The following is a 25,356-nucleotide window of genomic DNA, read 5'->3' on the forward strand; positions in this document are numbered from 1 at the left end:
ACGGCTTTATTATTTGGCACATTTATGTTTTATTTCTTAAAAATATCTGCCTTGTTAGTAATAAATATTCTTAGTTTATGTATCTTCTGCTCAGGTGTAATTACATTCAGATTCCAAACTGTGCCCACAGGGGGTGCTAAGACACAAGAAAAAATAAAATTGGCACACAGTTCTCTGCAGAATTATCATCTTCAAGAACTTCATTAATATATTTCCCAAACCCACTTCATCTCACTCAAGGATCTGAGGAGCATTCTAAATGAAAAACAGAAACCAACCTTGGATTTGAAACCAGCTCAGATTAGGGCGCTTGTACATAAATGTGAAAACCTTTACAGATTCAATGTAGAGAAAAGACAAGCAAAATGACATATTTTATTGGCTAACTAAAAAGATTACAATACTGTATGCAAGCTTTTGAGGCAACTCAGGACCCTTCTTCACACATCTTGCCTGATGAAGGGGCATGAGTTGCCTCGAAAGCTTGCAAATTGTAATCTTTTTAGTTAGCCAATAAAAGGTGTCATTTTGCTTGTCTTTTCTCTACATTGAATCTGTAAAGGTTTTCACATTTATGTACAAGCGCCCTAATCTGAGCTGGTTTCAAATCCAAGGTTGGTTTCTGTCATTTAGATGGTTCCTTAAATCCTTGAGTGAGATGAAGTGGGTTTGGGAAATATATTAATGAAGTTCTTGAAGATGATAATTCTGCAGAGAACTGTGTGCCAATTTTATTTTTTCTTACAACACCCTAGTACTACAGATTCAATTTAAAATGCAAATATTTGGAGCTATGAGGCAGTAATTATAACTACTACACTACACAGACGTCCTTTGCATGTCTGTATTGTTTAACACGATTGAATTTCAACCTGTACAGTATGTATGAATGTTGGTAACAGGTGGTGTCAAGGTTGATTCATAATGTTCATAATGCTACCAGGATACAGCTCCCATAGGGTTAGGTCCTGCCTTGCATCCATGATTAGTGTGATGTGCTCATGCTCTCCATGACCCTGAACTGGATTAAATGGGATCAAGAAATGAATACATGCAGTGCTTGAAGTGGGCTAGTAAGTACCAGAAAACTGTACCCTTTGCGCTCAGTTGGCTCCAGTCTATCAATGACAGTGTATCACCATAAACAGAGTACTGTCAGTTATTTAGTTCAACTTCAAGCACCGAATTGATGAATCCAAACCTATTGAGTATTTGAAGTAAATAGAAAAAGCCTACACAGACGTAGTAAGAATTTCCAAATTCCCCACAAATTAGTCTTTACTTTATATTGTGCCATTAATGTTGACCTTTTCTTCAAAATACATTACATAAACAGCATAACAAACAGACTGCCTTTCAGGTTCTACTCAATTCAGTTGACTCATGACAACATTGTTATGTTTCAGCATGATAGAGATTAATGTAACAGTAATTAAAAAGAAGTAGGGGGCTCTGCCCCCTGCTCGCTTCGCTCACCAACCCCCGTGTGGGCCCTATGCGCTAGTCATTTACCGGATCTGCGGCTTGCGACAAATCTTGCTGTGCTTTTGGATAAATACGAATATCAACTCTGTCTTTGATATTTCTGTCTTTCTAACTAATATCGCTGACAATTCTTCACATGCTGGTTTATTATATATGCAAGCGTGATCTTTCTGATTCATATAGAAATCCAAGAAAACTTCTTTGTCTGTGTTTTTCAGATACATTTCGTGTAAAGTGCGATACTTTTGGACGTATGGATTTGTATTCATTATTGGCTGTAGAATTTCTTATATGTCCGATCGTTTAACTCTTTCGATTCTATGTTGTTTCGCTTCTCCGTGGTCATAAATATAAACCTGACTGAACTGTGGTTTCTTTGAAATTAAACTTGTAGTTGCTTTAATTGTTGCAGGACCACAGATTCTCATAGCGTGCGTTCCTGAATCGTGTAAATCTAAGTTTTGAGCATTGAATGATGTGAACGCGAACAGAGAGAGATTCAGATATTTTTCCTGTAGTGTTTGTGGATTTCACTTTCACCAAATAACAAATCTTTTATTTCTCGTGGATATGCCTCTTCATTGGGAAGAAACACTACTTTCCCCTGATGGCAACAGAAATTAGATGATCTTCAAGTCTCCGACTTAAACTTTAAAGCCAAACAATATCTACATACTTCTGTCATATCACATATGTCCATATATTTGATCTCTTTTCACTGTTCCATTATTTCACCGAGTAATAATTTCCGTTTGTTTTGCGCTAATGCGATCTTTAATATCAGTTTTTTGAGACTTTCAAATTTTAGTACTTTCATAATCTCTAACCTGCTCTGCATGTGTATTGCGCAGTTTTTGAAACTCTTTACAATGTTCAACTTCGTCTTCTACTCTTTGCCTTTTATTTCCTCCCCGTCTTGGACCTGTTAGGTTTTTAATTCCACTTGGTCCGGGCTGATTAGTACTTTCATTATTTTCTGAATTTGCACTTAGATTATTATTGTTCTTTTTTGAATCCTTTTCTCTCCAACGCTTTTGGGCCTCTTTTTGTTGTGCTCCCCTATCTTCTTCGCTTAGCCGTTGACATTTAATCACGAATGTATACAATTATTGTCCAGAAAAGGACTACATTGAAGGAAACAAACAGATTGCATGCTTTGTATTAAAATGAGGAAAACATAAAAATTTATAAGAGCTGAGAGCACAGGAACTGTGTCTGACAATAGCTTTCACATGAATCGGAGGTGAGTGGACCGTGGGCGTGGTTAAATCTCTTGGCACAATTATCTCTCTGAAAACGTCTTGTCTCGTCCCAGGACTTTTTATATAATAGAGAGAAATGGCATTCAGTGACCTGCACATTCAAGTGCAACATGTCTGTGATATAGTATAGATGATCCAAGCTGACCTTCAGGACCCATGGGTCCAGGTGCACCAGCTGGGCCTCTCTCTCCAGGAGACCCAGGAAGTCCATCTCTTCCTGGAAGTCCTGGCATTCCATTTGATCCTGGCAGGCCTCTCTCTCCAGGGGATCCTAAATAGCAAAGCAAAAAAATAAAAATATGAATGAGGGTCAATAATAAATGAACATGATACTAGAGACATAATGTTATCAGAAAGCACAACTCTGAGGAGACTTTTGGTAGAGCTGCCTACAAACTTACATAAATTAAACAACTGCTGATCACAACCCTCTGGACACTTTTTGAATATATGTTGGCAACCCTCTCTGGCTAATGAAAGCAAAATGCACCATCTTAATGTTTATATTTTTACAACTGTGCAAGTCACCTAGTAGAAGAAGGCACATTACCAGACACAAACTGACCCATGTGATCCTGCAATATTTCCAGGAGAATCTTAAAAATGTTGCAAATCAAGATTTTAATTCACCAGACAGTTAAATTCAAACCGGCTTTTAAGGAAACCCTTAATTTCAAGAACCAATGAAGTACCTACAGATTAGGGGACTCAAGCAATTATTAGCTCGTATGAAACGTGATGTGCAGCACAAGTGCATGGCTGGATGTCTCCATATTTCAGAGGTAACAACATATCTTAGGAAATTGCCTGGGTGTGAGACACAGCCGTTGTAGATTTTGCACCTCTAGTGAGCCATATAAAACAAGCTATGGAGATATCATACTGGAACTGCTGCTAATACAGTATATGGTAATATGCCCCCACAGAGCTGACATTAATGTATATGTTCGAGATTTGCTTTTATTAACCAATATGTGAAAATGACATAGACACCTGGGTCTTTGAGGTGTGAGATGCCTTGGATCTTACATATTACCAGCACTTGGATTTTTTATTGACTTTCAACAATCACTGTTTAGGAGAATGTATTTGCATTGGCATTAATTGATGTATCAGTAAACCAATGGGAAAACTCGGGCATGTACACACTATCCCCAACATAGCTGGCCAATATGGTACCTCAATTTTAGAATGTGTAAGGGTGCTTACAGGAACTTGAGAAAACTCACAGAGACATTAGAACACACAGATTTCTCACAAAAGGCTTGTTCTTGGATGCAGTGAGACACCAAAGACACCCACAGCACCACTCAGACATCCACTTTTTTAACATCTACTTCTCAATCATATGTAATACAATTTCAGCTCATCATAAGAACAACGTGATTATTTGTAATTGGCAAATATTTGTAATACATCAAATGATAGTATGTTTATTAAGACAATTAACAAAAATTCTATCCGCTCACCCACTCTCTAAATCCACTTAATCCAATTTTTGGGATTGCAGTGTGAGAAGCTAATTCAACAGCATTGGACAAAAGGCAAAAACAAACCCTGGACAGGACCATTGTGGGTATGCATAAAAAAAAATTCCATGCAAAGTTACACAAACTTTTCTTTATAAATTACAATCAACATTAATTTTAATGCACATGCATGTGCCTCCAACCCCACCCCGACTCCTCCCAGAATTTTGCATATTAGAATATGCAAATCAATATAACTAGCCCCTTCCATTCAATGTTTTGTTAAAAGACAATGGCAAAGGCACATGGAAAAATGAAAAATTTCAGCAAATGCGAAGTAATGGCATGGAAAAACGTACTATGGATGGAGTGATACAGCTTGGTGGAGATACTCTAAAATTCAAGTTCAGAAAATCGCAAAATGTCTGAAGTAAAAAAAGAAGTGATCAGATATCAAAGTCGACATGAAAAGGCCAGTCGGAACCCACCATTTGTTTATTCTGTTTCAGACAATAATATAAAAGCTGACCCCTGTGCCGAGGACGTGACTCCAGGCGCTCTTTGGGCGCTGGCTGCGCACACACCTCTGTCTCAGAAACTTCTGGATGACCATCTGTCTGGGTATTAACAAACACTGTTCTGGAGTCACAAAATGCAATAGTGAATGCTGTAAAAGATGTGGCCAATGAACTAAGGAATATAAGTAGGGCCAGTGCCACCATTAAGGCGAATTAGGCATTTACCTAGGGCGCACATTATGAGGTGGGGAAAAACCCAGCTGCACAGGTTAGCTACCTAACAGCGCACTGGCGCACTAATAAGCTTGGTCTATGGAGCAAAATAACCTAGGACCAGCACTGAATATAAGGGCTATAATATGTGATATTGGCCGCAAATTAAACAAATTGGTTAAAAAATAAATGCTGCATCTGATTACTTATTTTAACATTCTGCTAATTACATTCAAACAAAGTTGTAACACTGTCTTATTTGGCTGATTGTTTGGTTGGTCAGAGTGAAGTTCATCACACCGCATCTCTTTAGGGATAGGCAAGCCATGTTTGTGTGCCACATTATGCAGCACGCTACACGCTTGCACATTGCAATACACTTTCTGTGGACTATTGAGCAGCACATTAATAGAGTGAAAATGCTTTCTATTTGCATAAACAAATTCATTCTCTGCAGGTGCCTTTATAATTTAGTGTCAGCACCAAGTGCCACTATAGATAGATTGTCTGCTGTTTACATGACTCTTTGAGGTGACTTGCTATCCTTAAAAGGACTGCTTGCCTTTTGCTGCACTAGTTGGAAAAAGTACCTGTGACTGTGCGAAGTTGCCATTTTTATAGGCTCTCCTGCTATAAATAATGTAATGCCAGCATTTTGTTTTGGTGATACATCCCTGGCTGATCTAATTTGTCCTGTGCCGTTGCAATAGCAATGTGCGTGCAGTTGAGCACTCCAATTACATTTGGAAAACCAGACATTGCTGCACATTGCTCTTTGATGTTTACCAGCTCAACCACAGTGTAAGGAAATCTTACATATCTGGATGACAAGCAGATAATACCATCCTATACACCTGGCAAGGTGCGAGTTGGTGATGTTTGTGAAATACGCAATTTATCAGCTAGCATTGAAAAGCTCATGTGGCTAAAACCCCGTGGGTAGAGAGAATTGGCGGAAGAGCAGTAAAGCCGGCGCCAGTTCAGCACACAGCTGCAAGTGGAATAGCTCTTGGAAACTGAAATTTACTTAGAAGCCAGTCGTTATCATCTCTAAATACATGCTCTCTTCTAATTCTTCCCTTTGCGATGTCTTCTAACTATACTAAACCAGCCATGGTAGTTGGAATAGTTTGGCTGTTCTGTGCGCCATTATATTGTTACAGAATGATTACAATCAAGTGAATTAAATTTGTAAATGAGATGCAATTAATTTCGGTGTATTTTATACAGCCCATGTCATGGATATGAATCTGAAAAAGAAAGACCACAGAAAGAGTAGCACTGCTTTGAAGCTGGGTGCTGCCAGTTTGCAAAACTGAGCAGAAAAGTGCGTATGCATGGTGTGAGGCTGCCATGAAAATGTGCGTGGCTTTATGCCAAGTTTAGTGTTTATGCATCTCGAAATGAAAATGTTTATACATAATGCCACAAGGGCGGCACGGTGGCGCAGTGGTAGCGCTGCTGCCTCGCAGTTAGGAGACCCGGGTTCGCTTCCCGGGTCCTCCCTACGTGGAGTTTGCATGTTCTCCCCGTGTCTGCGTGGGTTTCCTCCTGTGTTGGCTGGGATTGGCTCCAGCAGACCCCCGTGACCCTGTATTCGGATTCAGCGGGTTAGAAAATGGATGGATGGATGGATGGATAATGCCACAAAGCATCCACCTGAAGCCAAGCATGTTCGGGTTCAGCCAGTACTTGGATGGGAGACCATCTAGGTAGAGCTTGGGTTGCTGCTGGAAGAGGTCATGGTGAGGCCAGCAGCAGGAGCATATCCAATGGTCTGAATGTGGATCCCAAAGCCCCAGTGTAGTGATGGGGACACTATGCTGTAAAAATGTCGCTGTCCTGTCCTTCGGATAAGACATAAAACCGAGGTCCTCACTTTCTGTGGTCATAAAGGATCCCCGGGCATCCTTTGTAAAGTGCAGGCTAAACTAAATTGCCCATCAAGTCATTCTAGCTCTCTAATCATTCGGCTCTCTCTTACTATTTCACCACCTAATAGCTCATGTGTGGTGGGCGCACTGCCGCAAAAATGGCTGCTGTTGCATCATCCAAGTGGATATTACACATAAGTGGTGGGTTAAATGGCTCTCCACTCACATGTAAAGTGCTTTGAGTAGTGGGTAAAGCACTATATAAATAGAAAAAATTATTATTATTATTATTATAATATCAGCATTGTTATCTCATAATAAGTATACAAACCATAACTATGATATGGTCAGTCTCGAGTCTGAATGAGAAAGGAGGAAGGTTGGGCAAGAGGGTAGTTACCCCATAAAATGTTGCAAGCTACAAAAATGCCATCAAGAGACACTCAGGACATCTCAGCACTAGAAGGAGTTGGACCTTGAGCAAAAAGACCTATGACACTGGAGGGTGAAAGGCAGAAAAATCTGGAAGCCATTCAGCCAACTACCATCTTCACAATGAGTGCTACCACTATCATCAGAATACTGAATGTAAAGACTACGTATGAACCTGGGAAGCCAGGGCAAGTGATTACTGAGATGAGTAATTATATCTTTACCATAGAGGCAAAACTGCAAGGCCCACAGGGCATATGGAAGCCAACAGAAGTGTGAAGAAGAGCTGACAAGGGTGACAAAAAACATGTAGGGTCATTTGCAACAAAAGCAAAGGAAGGAGCCTGACAAGAATACATACATGAAAGACCTTCACAGTACCACCCAGAAGATGACTGGAAAATTCAGCAAATCAAAGGCATATGAGGGACAAGGAAGACAAGCCAACTGAAGGAGAAGAGTAAGAGCAAAGCAGATGGGTGGAGCATATACACCAGTTCCCTGTGACACCACTTTACACAGTATGTAGAACTGTCTTCATGCTGGTTACTGCAAGCCTGTTTCCAGCTGAAGGGCTAGCTCTATGGCCCTGCAGTGTTTTAGGTTAACCATTGAGTATGAATGCATATGTGCAATCTAAACTTTCCAATTTAGCGATGATAAGTACAGGCTATACTACCTATTGCTATATTAATATAACATTCATTTTATTTTAATTTTTTTCATTTTCATTACTATTTAATTTAATATTGTTTCTTTGTATCAGTATACTGCTGCTGGATTATGTGAATTTCCCCTTGGGATTAATAAAGTATCTATCTATCTATCTATCTATCTATCTATCTATCTATCTATCTATCTATCTATCTATCTATCTATCTATCTATCTATCTATTCTTAGAATTAAATTGAACATTGCCTTTAATTTTTTTAATTGCAAGTTTGCACTTCCAGTTTAAGCTTTTGTCAGTCAAGGCTATGCAGCACAAGCTAGCAAAGACATACGAAACGTCCAGTACCATATGCTACCTTAAAGAATAGCCTTGGTATTTTTCCAAGTCAAACTTACTTCTTTAAATCATATTATACACTAATTTCACTTGAAATTGTGCTCTAAAGTGAAGCTTCTATTATAAATATCAGAAATAGTTGCTTGTTCTTGCGGTTTATAATAGGGTACACAAGTGCATTGGTGATAGTAATTTCATTAAAACTGATCAAATACATCCACTTTGAAGAGACAAAGGTTCCAAATTAAGAAAACATCACTTCTGCGTTTATGAGAGGTTTTTGTGATAACTAGTGATGAACGAACATTGCTAAGTTCACTTTGCTGTGAGTTTCCCGAAATCACAGAAGCGTTTGTGAATATCATCAAAGTTGGCAAAATGCATTAAAGTTAATGGGGAAGGACTAACTGATCTAGATTTGACTGGATTATGATGCTGCAATTGTCTTTGAAGTGTCCCTGAGGGCTAGGGATACATCTGCCAACTATACTGGACTGATTATTGTGGCCAAAAAGGTGACCTGAGCTGTGCGGCAGCAGTGCCAACCACTGCACCACCGTGCCTCTGTGAGAAAGAACACAGTCAGAGACGTGCAATCATATATTTCATCAAAACAAAGCTGAAATGCCAAAATTATAGTCAAAAGTCAGGTCTTTTAAAGGCAATAAATTCAAAGTGGTGTGTCATGATTGAAACCGCTGGCTTGTTCTGTTTTTTTGAAGTCGTGCTGAAGGGTCTCCAAACTGTCTGTGCTGAAACTTTGCACTTTTTATCCTATCAAAAAGATAGAAACGTCCTGCAAATAGTAATACATCTTTTGTCATTATTGTTATTTCATAAACTCTCCTGTGTTTTTGGCGTCAGGCTCCTTCAAGGTTTGTTTATACTCTCACTCTGTCATCTGGCTAATTATTATGTATGCATAGGGCACGCACCTCCTTCTCTTAAACTGACTTGGAACTAGAAGATTGACCTGCACATTTGGCCACGAGCACAGATAACTCATCCCATAGAGTCTGCAATGCAAATGATCAGCATTATATACCCAGGGAGGCAGTCCCATCAATGCAAAGCATTGTGGAGTTATGGTATTAAAAAACAAATTCTCCTAAACCGGTCAAATTATCAGTAAATAATTCCATGAACGCGGGCGAACATGAATGCAGCAAATTTGCTGTGAATAACTCTTTGGCAAAATTTGATGATCAACACTAGTTATAATGGAAAGAAACTAGAAATAATTATTTTATCATAGATTCTTGGTAATATTTTCTCAAGGTAAGGATACGTTTCTTGCTCGTTTGTCTGCTTGCAGCAGCCACTGCGGATGGAGTTGTGACAACCCAACGATGAGATGCCTATTAAAGTCTGTGCCATTTTATATAGCATGCAAAGTAAGATGCACACTATTTGTATTATAGTGGCTTGTACTTTCTTCACCTCAGAATCATTTGATTTTAAACCTGCGTTAACGTAAATTTAGGCACTTCATATTTCCTGGGTAGCAACTCTTGGTTTAAATCTGTATTGCTTTATTTTGTCGGATGATGACAATATTAAATGGTTTCACAATGATATAATGCCAAAAGAGTCAACATCCATTTGCTTGATTGCTTACTGTGATGCGAATGATGCATGAACTTGCATTTCTCACTTTTCATTAGGAAACATAGGACAGATTATTATTAGTTAGGAAAGTTAATCTTAATATTAAAAACGTATCAACAAATAAAGATGATTCTGGAATGGTTTCACCAAAACTGACATGCCCAAAAACACCACTGTCATTGTGTATGTTCAAGCACTGTAAACCTTCTCTTTATCACAGAATATGTATTGAATTGTGTGAAGATCAGACTTGGTTGAAGAAATCCCGCTGAAACAGATGCTAGAGAGCTCAATTTTAAAAGGCTGAATCCCCCACTTACTTATCTGACATTCTGTACTAAACTAACATTTGTGAAACCAATACATGTCTCCCACAAGAGAAGGAATGTGACCTTTCACTTCTGACCTTTAGGTCCTGGAGGTCCCTTCATTCCAGGTTGCCCATTAGGAATAGGGCTGGGAGGGGCAACCTCATTCTCAGAGGGGAGGGGCATCTTATTTACAGCTGGTGGTGGTCTTTCAGCAGATTGCAGCAAAAACATCTGCAACAAGGAGAATCACATTACTTTTAAGGTCAGGTAAATTTAGTACCTTTTGAAAAAAAATCATTATTTGCTTTCTGTAACAGATAACAAGATGAAAGACTGTTCTCTCTTTGAAAGAAAACAAAATACTTTCACTATAACATTAAAAACAACAATTATAACAACATTTATTTCACTATGAAACTAATTTAAGAAAAAAAAAAAATGGAAGCCCTTACCTTTGTTTCAAGTAAGCTGAGTCTGTCATTCATTTCTGAGAACCTGGTGCAGTTCATACAATCTGTGATGAAATACATACAGTAAATTCAAAAAATGAAATCAAACATTGGAGGATGCATTTTTCACAACAGTAAATGCAATTCCAGAACCTAAAGACCAGATCTATACAAAAAATAGTTCACTTCATAATGAAAACTTTGACGATACTTGTATCTTGCAAGTAAGAAGGCAGTATGCCACCTGAGGTACTAGAGTTTTAAAACATCAGACTGTGGGTTCAATCTCCACCTTTCACCAACTATGTCACTGACTAAGAGTCTAAACAATTGCACCTTATTTGACTACTTATAAAAATGCCTTCCAATGGTGTTCACTGTAGAAATATACTACTGTATATTAATTAGCAGTTGTCTGCTTTGTTAAAAATATCTTATTTGTCTTTTCATCAATGAACACATTGTCTGATGGACACCAACTCTCATTAAACAGCATGTACAATGTCATTTGATGCCACCCAGTCTGTTCAGCGGTTCTTTGGACACTCGCACATGTAATGTACGAGGAGAAAATGTTTCTGCAAGGAAAGATGAAGAAACATTCTGATGATTTGGTCATAGTGTACTAGTTACTTGAGTCAGCCATTTTTATCTATGAGAAAAGTTGCATTTTACTCCTCAGTGGTTCTGTACAGACGTTGTACACTTATGATGAGTTTCACATTAGTTTGTAAGAACCAATTTGTGGAGACTATTTAGAGGCAGTACATGAACAAAAGGAATGTCAGTTCTTCCTTTAAGATATTTGGTAAAACCTCTCTTTCCCATCACTATTTTGCAATGTAAAAGCACTTGCACTGTAGCTTGAAAACAGACAGCACTGTTTAAAGCACATCATAAGGATAAGACCCGATCTTTGAAAATACACTGCTTGACAGAAAACACAAAGGTGGAGAGTTTCAAAATTGAATGTGTGCAGTTTAATTAATTATTTAGAATTCAAATTGGATGCCAATTGTGTAAATACTGAAAATTACAACAGATGCCTACTACATGGTAGTTTTAATATTAATAGTGGCTCTGAACTTCACTTCCCTTTGTCAGCTTGAGTGCTATGTCACAAACTCATTATCATTATTCTTTAAACGTATTAACAAGCTACATTCTGCCAGAGACACACAGTTCATGAGAAATAGACTCTATTACCTTCATGGCCTAATGTTTAAGACTTTAGGGCCTTCCAAAACTTGACTTGGTGTTTTTTTGGAAGAAATAAATGGATAGGACTGGTAAACTTTGTTGGGCTGAATGGCCTGTTCTCATCTAGATTGTTTTAATGTTCTAATGGCCTAATGTTATTTCAAAGATGCACTCACACATCTCAAAAACAGGACAGTGGATGAAACACTGGGCCACGCTGTTTAAATAACTTGAAACAAACAGCTGTGAATGAAACAAAAGTTTCTGATTTCCAACAAGATAACCATCAAATGGCGAGACAGAAAAACAGTGAGTGTGCAAGTAATTTCCATAATTTCCCCTTTTTCATTCTCATTCTTTCTGTAACCAGACTGTTTCAGCAACGTATTGGTTATATAGAACATTTTGCACTGGTCTTCAGTTCCAATCTTGTTTTCTAGTTTGTCACTAGATGGTTAGAGTTCAAAAGGGCATATTTCACAACTCTTACAGTGTCTTACATTCCAGCTACAGACTAAAATACATTTCTAAGTACAGTATGTGCATTTAGTCAGTCATTATCCAACCTGCTATATCCTAACACTGGCTGTAGCCAGTCCCAGCCAACACAGAGTACAAGGAAGGAATAAACCCTGGGCAGGATGCCAGCCCACCACAGGGCACATGCACACACCAAGCACACACTAGGGACAATTTAGGATCGCAAATGCACCTAATCGGCATGTTTTTGGATTGTGTGAGGAAACCCAAGCAGACACGGGGAGAACATGCCAACTCTATGCAGGGAGGACCCAGGAAGTGAACCCAGGTCTCCTTACTGTGAGGCAGCAGCGCTAACCACTGCACCACCGTGCCACCCGTATGTCCATTTATGCAAGCTAAATTTACATGTAAACATTTAAAAAACAAACTTTAGCCAATTGGATATTTCATATTTCTAGCAGCTGCACTTTGCAGCTGGCAATGGTTGATTTAGGAAATGTAAGCATAATTTCACATAATTGCAGTATGTTCAGTGTGCAGTATTTTCTTGACATATTTAATTTGGTATTTACTTTGACCAAAAAAAGAAAGCAAATATCAACCGTGAATGAGAGTGTGGAATGAATGATGACAAATGCTCATTACTTTGTTTCATGTTCCACTCAATCACAAAAAACTGAACCTTCTTTTTCAAATATTAACAATGCTTATTTTAAGTATATGCCTATGGCACCTTTGGGCAGATCTGACCCTAATCTGATCCATCTAACTCCCTATGTAATAACAGGTTTGTAGGTGGAACATGTTTCCACCAAGACAGTGAGACAACGCTGTCTGGAGGCTGGAATGGCCCTGAATGACTGCTTCCAAAGGATAGACTGGTAAATGAAGTGTGACTCACATGGGGATAATATTGTGGGACTCAGCCACTGCATCACAGGGTATATGGACTTCTTTGTTGACATTATTGTAACCTTAATAACAGTACACTACTTCCCAAACAACAAGCTCTGGATTACCAAGGATCTAAAAAGACTCATGAATGAGAAGAAAGAATTCAAATCTGGTGACAAAGAGGCCAAAAGTGTTGTACAAGTGAGTTGTGAAGAAAAACTTGAGTACAGAAAGGAAAGGAAACATACAGAGCTAAAATAGAAAACAGAAGTGAATGTGGAATGTGGATTTTTTGATAGATTTTTTCCTTTTCCGTCATGACCACTTTCTTCCAATGACCAGTTCTTATACACAATCCTTACTACAGCAACAACAGATATGGCCAGTCATGAGTCAACTTCTGATCATCGGTATGGGCTGTCCATTAGCTGATAAACAGGTAAGGAGACAACTGAAGAAGCTACAAACTGGAAAGACATTGGAGCAGAGTCAGTTCTTGAGTTCTTAAGGCCGGTGCTGATTAACCTTTTTGGTATCCTCTGTTCCCTGTTCAGCCTGTCACTAAGTCTGAAAAAAATGATGCTGCTGTGTAAAGCATCCTGCCTTGCTCCTGTGTGAAAGAAGACAGATACCTCTTCACCTAATGACTGCAGACCAGCATCACTTATGTTCCCTATCATAAGGACTTTTCACAAAGTGGACCTGGACAATATGTGACATCCTGCGAAAGACTATCTGGACCCACTGCACTTTGCCTATCTGAAAAAGACTGGAGTGAAGAGGCAATATTATGTCTCCCCCACAAGGGCTCCTTCCCACCCGGACAAAGCTAGCACTACTGTAAGAATTATTTTTGCTTTGCGCCCTCCCCAACCATATTCTACTGTCTATGGGGGAGGAGCAAAAAATCTTTCAGGTCAGGTCATGTTGGGGAGCATGTACTGTTACAGTGTGTTGCTGCACCTGCTACATGACAAAACAACTCGGGATCCCGGTTTGCAACCCCCCAGGCAGACGCATGGTCCAGTCCCAACCTCCGGAAATTACCCTCTATCTGCCGCAGCCAGATGTTACGTGGGCGACCCCTTGGCATGGTCCAACCACTCGGGTCCCCAACAGTGAGGGTGTTACAAGCCGGATTACCCTCGGGGAAATGCGCCACATGGCCATAGTGCCGTAACTGATGCTCCCTCACAATGCAGGTAATGTGCCTCATTCGGGACTCCATGAGCAATTGCTCATTCGACACAAAGTCAAACCAATGGTACCCAAGGATTTTCCTGGAGAGACACAGTACCAAAGGAGTCCAGTCTTCGTCTCAGGTCACTGGATAGCCTCCATGTCTCGCAACCATATAGCAAGACAGTAAGCACCAGGACTCTAAAGACTTGGACCTTCATCCTTTTGCATAGATATTGGGAGCGCCACAAACCCCCTTTCCAGCGACCACATGACCCCCCCCCAATGCTCTCCCAATCCGTCTACTGACTTCCTAGGAAGAGTAACCAGAGACATGAATGTCACTGCCAAGGTAAATAAGGTCAACACCCTCTCCGCAAACAGACACACTGCTGATGGCTGTGCCCAAGAGGTCATTAAAGGCCTGGATCTTGGTTTTTATCCAGGACACTCACAAGTCCAGATACTCAGACTCCTCACTCAGTCTCTCGAGAGCCCCGATCAGAGCCTCCATTGACTCCGCAAAGATCACAGCATCGTCAGTAAAGTGAAGATGCATGAATTTTTCTTCACCAACAGACGCCCCACAGGTGCTGGACCCCACGACCTTGCCCAACACCCAGTCCATACAAGAAATGAACAGAGTAGGAGCAAGAACACACTCCTGATGAACCCCAGAATCAACTGGGAAAAATGTAGAGGTCCTACCTCCACTCTGCACAGCACTCACAGTACCAGTGTACAGGCTGGCCATGATATCCAGCAACCTTGAGGGAATCCCGCGAACCCTTAGGATGTCCCACAGGGCAGCTCGATCAACAAAGGCTGCAAAGAAACTCTGCCGATATTCGCTCCATGAGAACCCTCAGTGCCAGGATGCGGTCGATGGTAGACTTCTTAGGCATAAAACCAGACTGTTCTGGTCGCTGGTAGGTCAGCAAATGATCACGGATCGTATTGAGGACGGCCCTAGCAAGGACCTTACCCGGCACCAAGAGCAGTGTTATCCCCTTGTTGTTGCTGCAATCCAGGCGATCACCCTTCCCTTTCCAGATAGGGATGACAAGTCCCGTTTTCCCGTCATTTGGGATGATGCCAGTCTCCCAAATGGAAGCAAAGATTGCTTGCAATGCCAGGAGGACAGCCTTACCATCAGCCTGGAGAAGTTCACCCCGGATACCACAGATCCCTGCATCCCCCTCAGCTGGTTCACAGCTAACTGGAGGATCAACCTTAAGAACCGTGGACCCAGAGATATCCAACGTCCTAGCAAGAGGATCAGCTTTGAACAACTGCTCAAAGTAGCCAGCCCAGCGGGTCACAACTGGGATGGGTATTTGTTATAATATAATAAAAACCTTCTGTAAAAGTCAAATTTCCCCATGGACAAATAAAGTGCCATTTAGTGAGATGAATGAAGATGGTCAATATAATATCACAAATAGTAACACAAATACTCCTATAGCTAATGATTTGAACCACAATGATAAACAGGAAAAACAGAAATGATATCTAAATGGTTCCAAACATAAATTATACCTAAATAGTCCTATACAAAAGAAGTTTAAAATATTATTAAAAGAACACCAAACTTTCAACAGCATAATTAAAAGGAGGAATCAAGTTTATGTAGATTAAATGATTCCAATAAAATCAGAACTGTTGACAGGTACATAATTATCACCAGGATCAAGCCAGACCAGGAGACTCAGTTTGAATCCTGGCTGTCACTGTCTGTGTGGAGTTGTGTTTTTTTCTCTGGATTCCTTGGCTTTCTTGCATATACATACATGGAATATTAACTGGAAAATGATGTTTGTTGCAAGAAAGTGTGGGTGTGTGGCATGCATGATGAACTGGTGCCCCCTCCAAGGTTAGTTCCTGCTCTAAACTCAGTACTATTAGGATAGCCCTGTGGAGATATATTTAGGGGTCACCTATAAAGGAGTCCTTGCTGAGTATTTTGAGATTGTTTATTTGATTTTATACAGGAGATTCCACTAAGGAAATCTGAAAACTTATTTTAGTTTTTCATACATTTACTTCTTAATAGACACATTTTCAAAATGACTTGCATATGAGAATTTTTTAGTTGGCTATTACAAAAGAAATTGTGCTTTTTAGCTAAAACCTTCATAAAGGAAGTATCACTAAGGTGGCACAGCCATTGGCACTGATGCCTCAAAGCTCCAAGGACCAGGGTTCGATATCACATCTGAAAGGGTTTTCTCCAAGTAGTCTGGTTTTATTCCAGCATATCAAAACCCCTGTTTACTTAGCCAATGGCTTTGAGCTGGCACAATTTAGGCACAGCATAAAAGGCAGTCTGCTCTGTAAAGAACTGCTACTACCATGTGGATCCAATTGAAGAATTGTTCCCAGTGCTGCTGTGATAAGAGACTTTCCTCTTGTAATATATAGTGTTGAAAAAGTACACTTGGTATAAAAATGGATCAACAAAAAGACAATTACTTGAAGACCCAAAATAAAATCTCACTAGGTTAAAATGTGGTTCATTCCATGGTGCTAAACCAAAAATTCCATTGGACTTGATGTTGACATGATATGGTGTGATCTGAGTAAAGTTGTTTTTGTGCTTTAATATCCAATTTTGACAATAATCTGATTTCTGGGTACAAAATAAAAGAAAACAAGACTTTTAGTTTAATAGTAGTGCTCACAATGTTTTCTATTACCTCCTAACAATAAAATGTCAATGATAATGAAAAGTTATAGATGAAGCACATTTATTCTCTGCGCATGGCTCTGTCAGGAGCTGCTGGGGGGAGGTTGGCCCTTTTTGGCAACCACTGGGGTCACCGTGCTCATATTAGCTGCCAAACAGAAATACTTTAATCTTTCAGTTTTATGAGATGCAAAGCAGTACGTCTAGACAGAGTCCAACAGCAGGCACTTTGAAAAATGGCATATCTGGTAATAATAAGCAGCCAGCCGTGGGGAGAAGTTGTGAGGTATTACCAAAGGGAGAGCGAGACTGACAGAAACCAGAAACGAAGGTGGGTGTGGCCCACATGCCCCCCTAACATACTAAAAAATGACTGTCCAGTGCAAGCCTCATAAGTGCAGGCTCAGTTTCTCCTGTGCCTCAGCTTTGTTTTCTCTCTGTCTGCCCCCTGGCATTCTCAGACATTGTAAACATGCCTAAGTGACGCTCTACCCACTCCAAACATTCCCGCCTGCCCCAGCAAACATGGTCTGTCTTGCTATGTCTGAGCTCAGGACAGCTGGATGGCTGATGGTGCCACAGACAGCTCCAGCTTAACTCCCTGCATCTTCCTGAATCAGGGGGAGCAGAATCTACATTATGGCACTTCTCATCTAACATCATGTGGATTGCTATGTTTTCCATTTTGTGTTTCAGCTTTAGACTGATGGTATTCTTATTCTCCTCATCAGTTGCATGGTTTTGAAACTTATTCAAACTGGTATTTGAAGTAAGAATCGAACTTGAGGTAAGAATTGAGTATAAATGTGATAACTGGGCATAAGGAACACAAAAGGCTCAGGGATAATATTTTTAACCACTGGGAGGAGAAGATTGCTTTTCAGGACAAGAGGGAAAGATGTCCTTGCCCTGACATACACTGTGAGTCAGTGGATTATCTTAAAGTAGAACCAAGAACCTGCTATTTTAGACACAAACCACCATTAGATTACTAAAAAATTATGTCACAATGATGGGGAATTATAACAATCAGAAAGTCACCTGAGAACCCTCTATCTGCTAACTAACACAGACTAAAGAATAGGAGCCAGGCACTTAAGTGATATAGTCACATGTTCACAGTGACACACCAAATTAACTGATTTTTTTTAAAACAGTAATATTCTAAATTTATACATCCATCCCACTCGATACATACATGGGCAAGGTGGAATATGAGATGTTAAACTTTGATGTGGGTCACAAACGTTTATGTTGACGTAGTAAGCCCTAGATGTTGGTCTTCGTAAAACAGGTGCATATTCCCTGAACTTTATGTTTAGTTTGCAATTGGGCTGCCAAGAGTAATATGCAAGTCTGATAGCCTCTAGCAACTGTAAGGAAAAACTGGACTACATCTGCAAAGCAGATGTTTGAACCAGTGGCATTTTTGGGTTTATCCTAGATCCACACAGTTTAATCATTAAGTCTTCACTAGCTCAGGTCTGTCTTAAACATCCAAAGAGGCTGCAGGTAGCCTGAGTCACAGTGGGTCCTCACAGCCCTGCTGTCTAATAAAACCTTGAAGAATCATTGCCATTTTATGTAGCTGAGCTCCAAAGGGAGATCTCTTCCCCAATTTCATGTTGATATATAAGTGAAAAGGTCTTAGACTTAATTAAATAAGTCATATTTAATGTCAAGTGTTATCAACTCTACTAAAGGTGCTTTAAGGTTTTAAGATTTGAACCTCATTTCAAAAGAGTGGGCAGCACAGTTGACACACCATAGTAAAGACTATAGTAAAGAAAAGTTACTATAAGAAGTCTCAAATAAAGTGTATTTTAGGCTTAATTGTTAAGACCAACGTTAATGTGAATATGTTAATCAACGAACAAGGCACGTGATGATGCAGTGGTAACTCTGTTGCCTCGTAGTAAGGAGTCTGGGTGTTGAGTCCTGGGTAATCACTATGTGAAGTTTGCTCCAATTTCCTCACACAGCCCAAAGACAGAAGGGTTAGTTGTAATGGCAGTGCTAGATTATTCCGATATAGGTTTGTGTTTGTTCAACTGCGATTGGCTGGGGCTCTGTCCTAGATTTGTTCCTGCCTCCACCTGTTGATTCCTGGCATAGGCTCCAGCTGCTCCCCTTCCCTGGATAGGCAGGTTTAGAGGATGGATGGATCAACAAATACTATAAGCCATCTTGCCTAAAGCAACTCTCACATGTACATTTCCAATCCTTAAAACATATAGAGAAATATTTTGCACAATTTCAATTACAGCTTAGTTCACCGTTTCAGATTTACCTTGAGAGAGGTTATTTTACAGTATTTTCCTCTTTTGCATGCCCAAAAGATGCTCCTGTTGACAAACAGATCCTCAATAGTCAGCCTAAGAGACTTTAATGGTAGTGTGTGTGGCTGTGTGTTATGTCAGCTAGTACAAACAGTGGCATGACAGTTTAAACGAATCTCCTAATGTCCCACATACCACTATGACAAAATAACTTTTTCTTTGATGCAGCAAATAAATAACAGGAAATGTTTCAACATTCAAATCAATTAACTAAGTCACATCCAAATGTTACACTATGCTTATTTTGGCTGAATTAAAACATGGAGACAAACACCTTAAAACACAACATTTTCTGTCATTTAAACATCATTAATGGTATTTGTGTCCATATTCATGATGATGAAGCCAATCTAGACTTCTCAGAGGTTTCCTCTTCAAGATGTGTGTTGAATTGGAGCCTAGATTCCTACATGACAGAGACCGCAAAGCAGAAATCATATTGTCCCTATTCTGGTACAGATTTTCACAATTTAAAAAATGGATGGATGGACAGATGAACATCAGAATGAGACTGACAAGTCACTGATGCAATGAAATGAAATTTTCTGTTAACTTCATTATCCTGTCACCCGGAGTTGTTAAAATGCCAAAAACAAAATATCTGCATAGGATTTATGGATGGTCCATAATTTTAAGCCAATTTCCACTCCAAGTATTTTGTTTAATAAATTTTAACATTTGCAAATTAGATTGCTTAACATATTTCCAAGCATAAGCAACTTTTACACACAAGGTTTCAGGTTTTTATACCCCTTTCAGGTTTTACTTACTGGGTCTCATTTAAATGATTTACGGAAATAAGACAACTATGCTATTGACTGTTCATGGGGGAAGAGTCCAAAGTATGGTGCCTCTTGATTTCAAACCCCAGATTCCCCCAAGATTATCTGGTGAATGGAAGGAGATGAAACGTCTTTATTTTATGCCTGATGACCACTATATAACTGAAAGAAAGTTGTTGTCAGTAAGCCCTTTACAATGGCTAATTCAAATACCAAAGACTGTATTTATGTGCACCTTAAGAGTAATACTATACATGAATTGTGCATTAGCCTCAAGAGATTCAATCAATCTAAAAAAATGATAGATATATAACAGAAGCCATCATTAAATTGTTTAAACCAGAGGTATCTAACTCTGGTCCTGGTGGGCCGCAGTGACTGCAGGTTTTCATTCTAACCATCTTCTTAATTAATGAGCGATTTTTGCTGCTGATTAACTTGTTTTGCCCTCGTTTTAACTGACGTGACTCACACCCCTTAGTTGTTTCTTTTTCCTTAATGAGCAGCCAAAGATCAATGAGACACAAAACAAGATGCCAAATGACCAGCTAACCTGAAAATAAAGAAAGGTCAAGGTCTCTGTTGGTTGGTCTGCTCAGGTCACCAAAACATCTTGACGGTGGTCTTAGAAAAAACAGAAAATCAACAGTCTGCTGTGGCAGAATGAGAGCAGCAACAAGTCATGATATTCAATAACGGCTTTAATTAACAGCAAGAATTGGCTTCGCATTAAGAAACTAGTTGGAGATGGAATTGGCTGGAGTTTGATGTCATCTGTTGGCTCGTTTCACATCTCATTTCTGTTTGGCTGCCATTTATTGAGGGAACAAATCAATTCAGAGGACTGAATCCTTAAAAACAGGGCTATTAAAATGAAGGGAAAAGGAGTTAATTAGCAGTGAAAACTACTTGCTGATTGGGAAAAGGGTTAGAATGAAAACCTGCAGCCACTGCGGCTCTCCAGGACCGGAGTGGGACACCCCTGGTTTAAACTAATGTAATCTTACTCAACATTCCATGATGCTCTCACTATTGCCACTAAGTTAAGACTAGGTTAAATTTGGGTCTGAATCCCACTGTGACACGGATATATAATTTGAATTTCAGATAAACTTTTTAGACTGTTTAGTGCTCTTGGAATGAAATGTTGGACTAGTTTTATACTTCAAGCTTCAAGACAAAAAAGGTGAATTTATTTGAGGTTAAAACAACTGTTGATGGTGCAGACAAAAATCACAAGACGTTAAGGGAGCAGTTTGAAAAAAAAATCACAAGCACTAGACAGAAAAGGCAATAAGTGTACCATTGCATATGAAGAGCTTCACTAAACCTGGGACTGGCCCACAAGGGGAAGGATAACCTCTTCACCGTAAGCAACAAACAAGTCAAAGGCAACAACTCACAGGTCATAAATAACCCGTCTCTGGGTATCTGCAGACAGCTACTAATGAAATTCTGTCTGCAGAGTTTAGGAGTAGGAAATGGCAGATGACCCCTGAACCAGAATTCCATCTGCAAAAAAGCAGGGAGGAAACCTCAAAATACTGATACACCCTGTGGCACCATGGGGGACGGGGTAGTCAGTACAGTCTCACTATGATGTGATGTGCTTTGTCTTGGTTATTTTATCTTACTGTACCACAAACTGCCAGCATGAACTTTAGAATTCTACTTAAGGAGACCCAGGATGTACTGTATGTCTAAAAATGACCTGTCAAGGAGTAAAAAATGAGGAGGCTAAATGTTTGTTTGTTTTTTATTTATTTATTTATTTATTAATTTTATTACAATCAATACATAGCAATCAAGTTTTTACAAAAAAAGAATTATGTTAAGAACAGATCGATCCCCACCCCTGAGAGAGAGAGCAAGCCAAACGGTGTAAAATTTAAGGCTTGTAAACATACCTAAATTAATAAATTCTCTGTGCTTTATAAACTTATTTTAAAATATTACTGATTAGATCCTGCCATGTTTTGAAAAAAGTCTGTACGGATTCTCTAACTGAGTATTTGATTTTTTCCAATTTCAAATAATATAACACATCGGTTTCCCACTGACTTAAAAGAGGAGAGTTTGGGTTCTTCCAGAGGAGGCTAAATGTTTAAAGGCATTCTGAAGCTGGTTGTAGTGTGGAGTTTTTTCCTGCTTCTATAAACTTCATCACTAACAACAGATTAGTTTTATTCCATATACTGCTGCTGGTGGCAAACGCCAACTCAAAATGCTGCTCACTTCAGACCGATCTTGAAGAGTGAGATAACATTTGTCAAGTCAAGTCTATAGTTGCCCACAGATGCTTGCTGATCATCAGAAGCCATATTTCCTATACATTTCTAAATGAACATCTTAATTATATGGATTTCTTCATTAGAGTGGATTGTTCTTCCACTCAACCAACAAAATCTGGCATGGAGTTTCTTTTTAAATTCAGTAGTTTGATTACATTTTCTCCTGCTAGATTCCAACCAAAATGTAGGAGTGTTTCCTGACATGACTGTACACTTGATGGACTGGCACCCTGTCTAGGCTGTTTCTAACCTTATGTTCAATGTTAATGTGATAGACTACAGATTTGTTCAAACTTAAGATGGATCAAGTGAAATCAATAATGGATCGACGACTTACAGTAACTTCAGTAAGTTATTTTGTTGCCTAAAGACTCCAATGAAACTGTGGTGTATGTACAATGTAGAACAGCACAAGAAAGAAGAAAGGTAACGCGATCTGATTCCAAAAAATATTACCCCATGTTTTTCAGGCCTATTTTGTTGTTTAAACCACTTGAAATATTATAAGTATGAGATAACCTGAATGACTTTGGTGGCTGCAGTTCTTTACCAGTTAGCTCCTATTTTAATCTTTTTTGCGTCATTGTCATACTTACAGTATTTAACTGTGTCTACCTTTGATCCGGTTGAGTAATTTTTTTCCAAAATATCAAAATAGATTTTGCACTTTTGAGAGCACAGGAGAGCATTTGCACAGATTTGGCCTTTTAGTGTGTGGCAAATGTAATCAATAAATTAGTATGTCACTTTAAATAATTATGGGCATGTACTGTTTGTGACATTTTTGGCTATATTTAACATTTTTACAACAATATTTACTCTACTGCGGTGGGTTGGCACCCTGCCCAGGATTGGTTCCTGCCTTGTGCCCAGTGTTGGCTGGGATTGGCTCCAGCAGACCCCCGTGACCCTATTCGGATTTAGCGGGTTGGAAAATGGATGGATGGATATTTACTCTAGCTTGCAATTACCCAATAAAGTAATAATAATTTTAAGTAAGAGTGTATAAAAGTACTTAAGCTTGTACTAAGAATATGAAATGCTATATTTGCTGCAAATCAAGTACATTGTGAAACATAAAAAGCCAAAGTCAACTTTATTGTCATCTCAGTCATATAGAAGTATACAGATCATCTACAAACTAGAAAAGAACATTACAGTTGAAGACCTTGAAATCATCATAATTTCTGTTTACAGAGAGAAAAAATGGGAGGAAGTCTTTGACATATTGTGTTTATTGGGCAAATGTATATGATATCTGAACAAGATATTGTTTATTATGTCTTCAGAGTTTCATATCTGAGTGCAGTCTTGATGAAAGTAATGAAGCCACTGGACCACTTGTTTCTGAACCAAAACACCTGGGCACAGCTGCAAAACCAAAAAACTCAACAACAGACCAGAAACTTGTATATATTCCTGCTATACCAGAGACTCATGGTTCATGATGCTGATGTGGTGCCTTCACAGATGTTTGTGTCAAAAAGTTACATCAGGATTGAAATTCAAGATAAGTAGTACCTTTCCCTAATGTTAAACTGCTTTGTCCTCTACCACCTGTTTGAGGTGTATGTATTGCAGGGCCGGCATCAATCCACGAGTTAAAACAACCTGTTCTTCAGGGTGCAGGGTCTATATACTAAAAAGGGAGCTTATCAGCAAACAGAGAACAATAGTAATGATAGCAACTTGTGATTGCCACATACCTGTATGTTTCATCATCAATAATTGTATATTTTATTGAAACCATTATGACAAGGACATTTCTAGGTTTTATGGGAAGCTGAGTGAAGTACAGAAACACTATTTTACCTATGTGGGAGAAGCCAAACCCATCTTCCCTATTTAATGTAGGTTAAAGAAAAGTTACAGCCTGCTTAGCAAGCACTGGACATTACGTAGAAACTAACCCTGGACTTTTCAGCCAAACACTGATCAATTCCGGGTCAACTTATTCTGGGTCAGATTTGTGTCACCAGTCAATCTAGCACATCTATCCTTGACATACGTGAATAAAAGTAGTGTCCCCAAGATAACATGGACACAGACATAATATATAAATTACACCCCTTGGATCCTAAATTTAGGAAAATAAGGAAGTGTCTTAAAGGACAAGAGTCAAAAAATGTGTACAATTGTAAAGAACACATAACAGCAAAAGCTAAATAAAAAGGTTTGCATTCAAAGGGGCAGACATGGCCCACCAAGTCAGCAACTGAAATCGCAGGCAAGCCCTTGAGGAAAAGGCAAGTACATGGCTTTTCTCTGTGGCTTAATTTAGCAATCTTGTTATCAGACATTTTAACTCAATAATGCACACGACCCAAAAAAAAGAACTGGTACTCTGTAGCAAAAAGCTAAACCCAGTAAAATTCAATGAAAACATAGTCATTACAGTATATTCCTTGAGCTAACAATGAAAACAACCAGCTATGTACAATCCTAGCCCTGAAAGGCCAGAGTGGTTGATTCTTACCATCTTATCTGATTTTTCAGATGTTATGAATCTGCTTTGCTAGAATTTCCTACTAATGTATGTTTTACGTTTGGGGTAATGCAACAAACTGCATTACAATCTCTCAGCCCTGACTCAATATTTTATTAAAAAAACTTGGTAAGGTTAACAATATATAGTGCACATTTAGCTGGTCAGTGACCCTTATTAATTAAATTAAAATAAAGACAAAAATGTAGAAACTGAATAGACATCCATGTAACAACTGTAGTTGCTAAGATCTTTCGAGACTTCTAGAACAATAAAAGTCTAAACCAATATTTAAAGCAACTGGGGTAAGTCTTACCTATGGATCAGATGCCTACATTTGGCTCTGTCTTGAGCATCCTTGATTTTAATACCTTTCACCTTCATAT

The 25,356-nt window shown here is 39.1% G+C and overlaps 1 protein-coding gene across 2 annotated transcripts in view; it reads right to left on the reverse strand.

Annotated features, from left to right (window-relative positions):
* Window positions 1-25,356, reverse strand: part of LOC120531305 (collagen alpha-1(XXVI) chain) — a 113,240-nt gene that overhangs the window by 26,453 nt on the left and 61,431 nt on the right. For both annotated transcript variants that reach the window (XM_039756588.1, XM_039756587.1), the window contains exons 4-6: window positions 10,635-10,696; window positions 10,278-10,413; window positions 2,893-3,018 (exon numbers count right to left, since the gene is read on the reverse strand). In XM_039756588.1, the coding sequence (XP_039612522.1) occupies window positions 2,893-3,018; window positions 10,278-10,413; window positions 10,635-10,696 (324 nt within the window). The remainder of the gene's footprint in view (window positions 1-2,892; window positions 3,019-10,277; window positions 10,414-10,634; window positions 10,697-25,356) is intronic.

The sequence above is a fragment of the Polypterus senegalus genome, chromosome 6 (assembly GCF_016835505.1).
Source record: "Polypterus senegalus isolate Bchr_013 chromosome 6, ASM1683550v1, whole genome shotgun sequence".
Lineage (NCBI taxonomy): Eukaryota > Metazoa > Chordata > Cladistia > Polypteriformes > Polypteridae > Polypterus > Polypterus senegalus.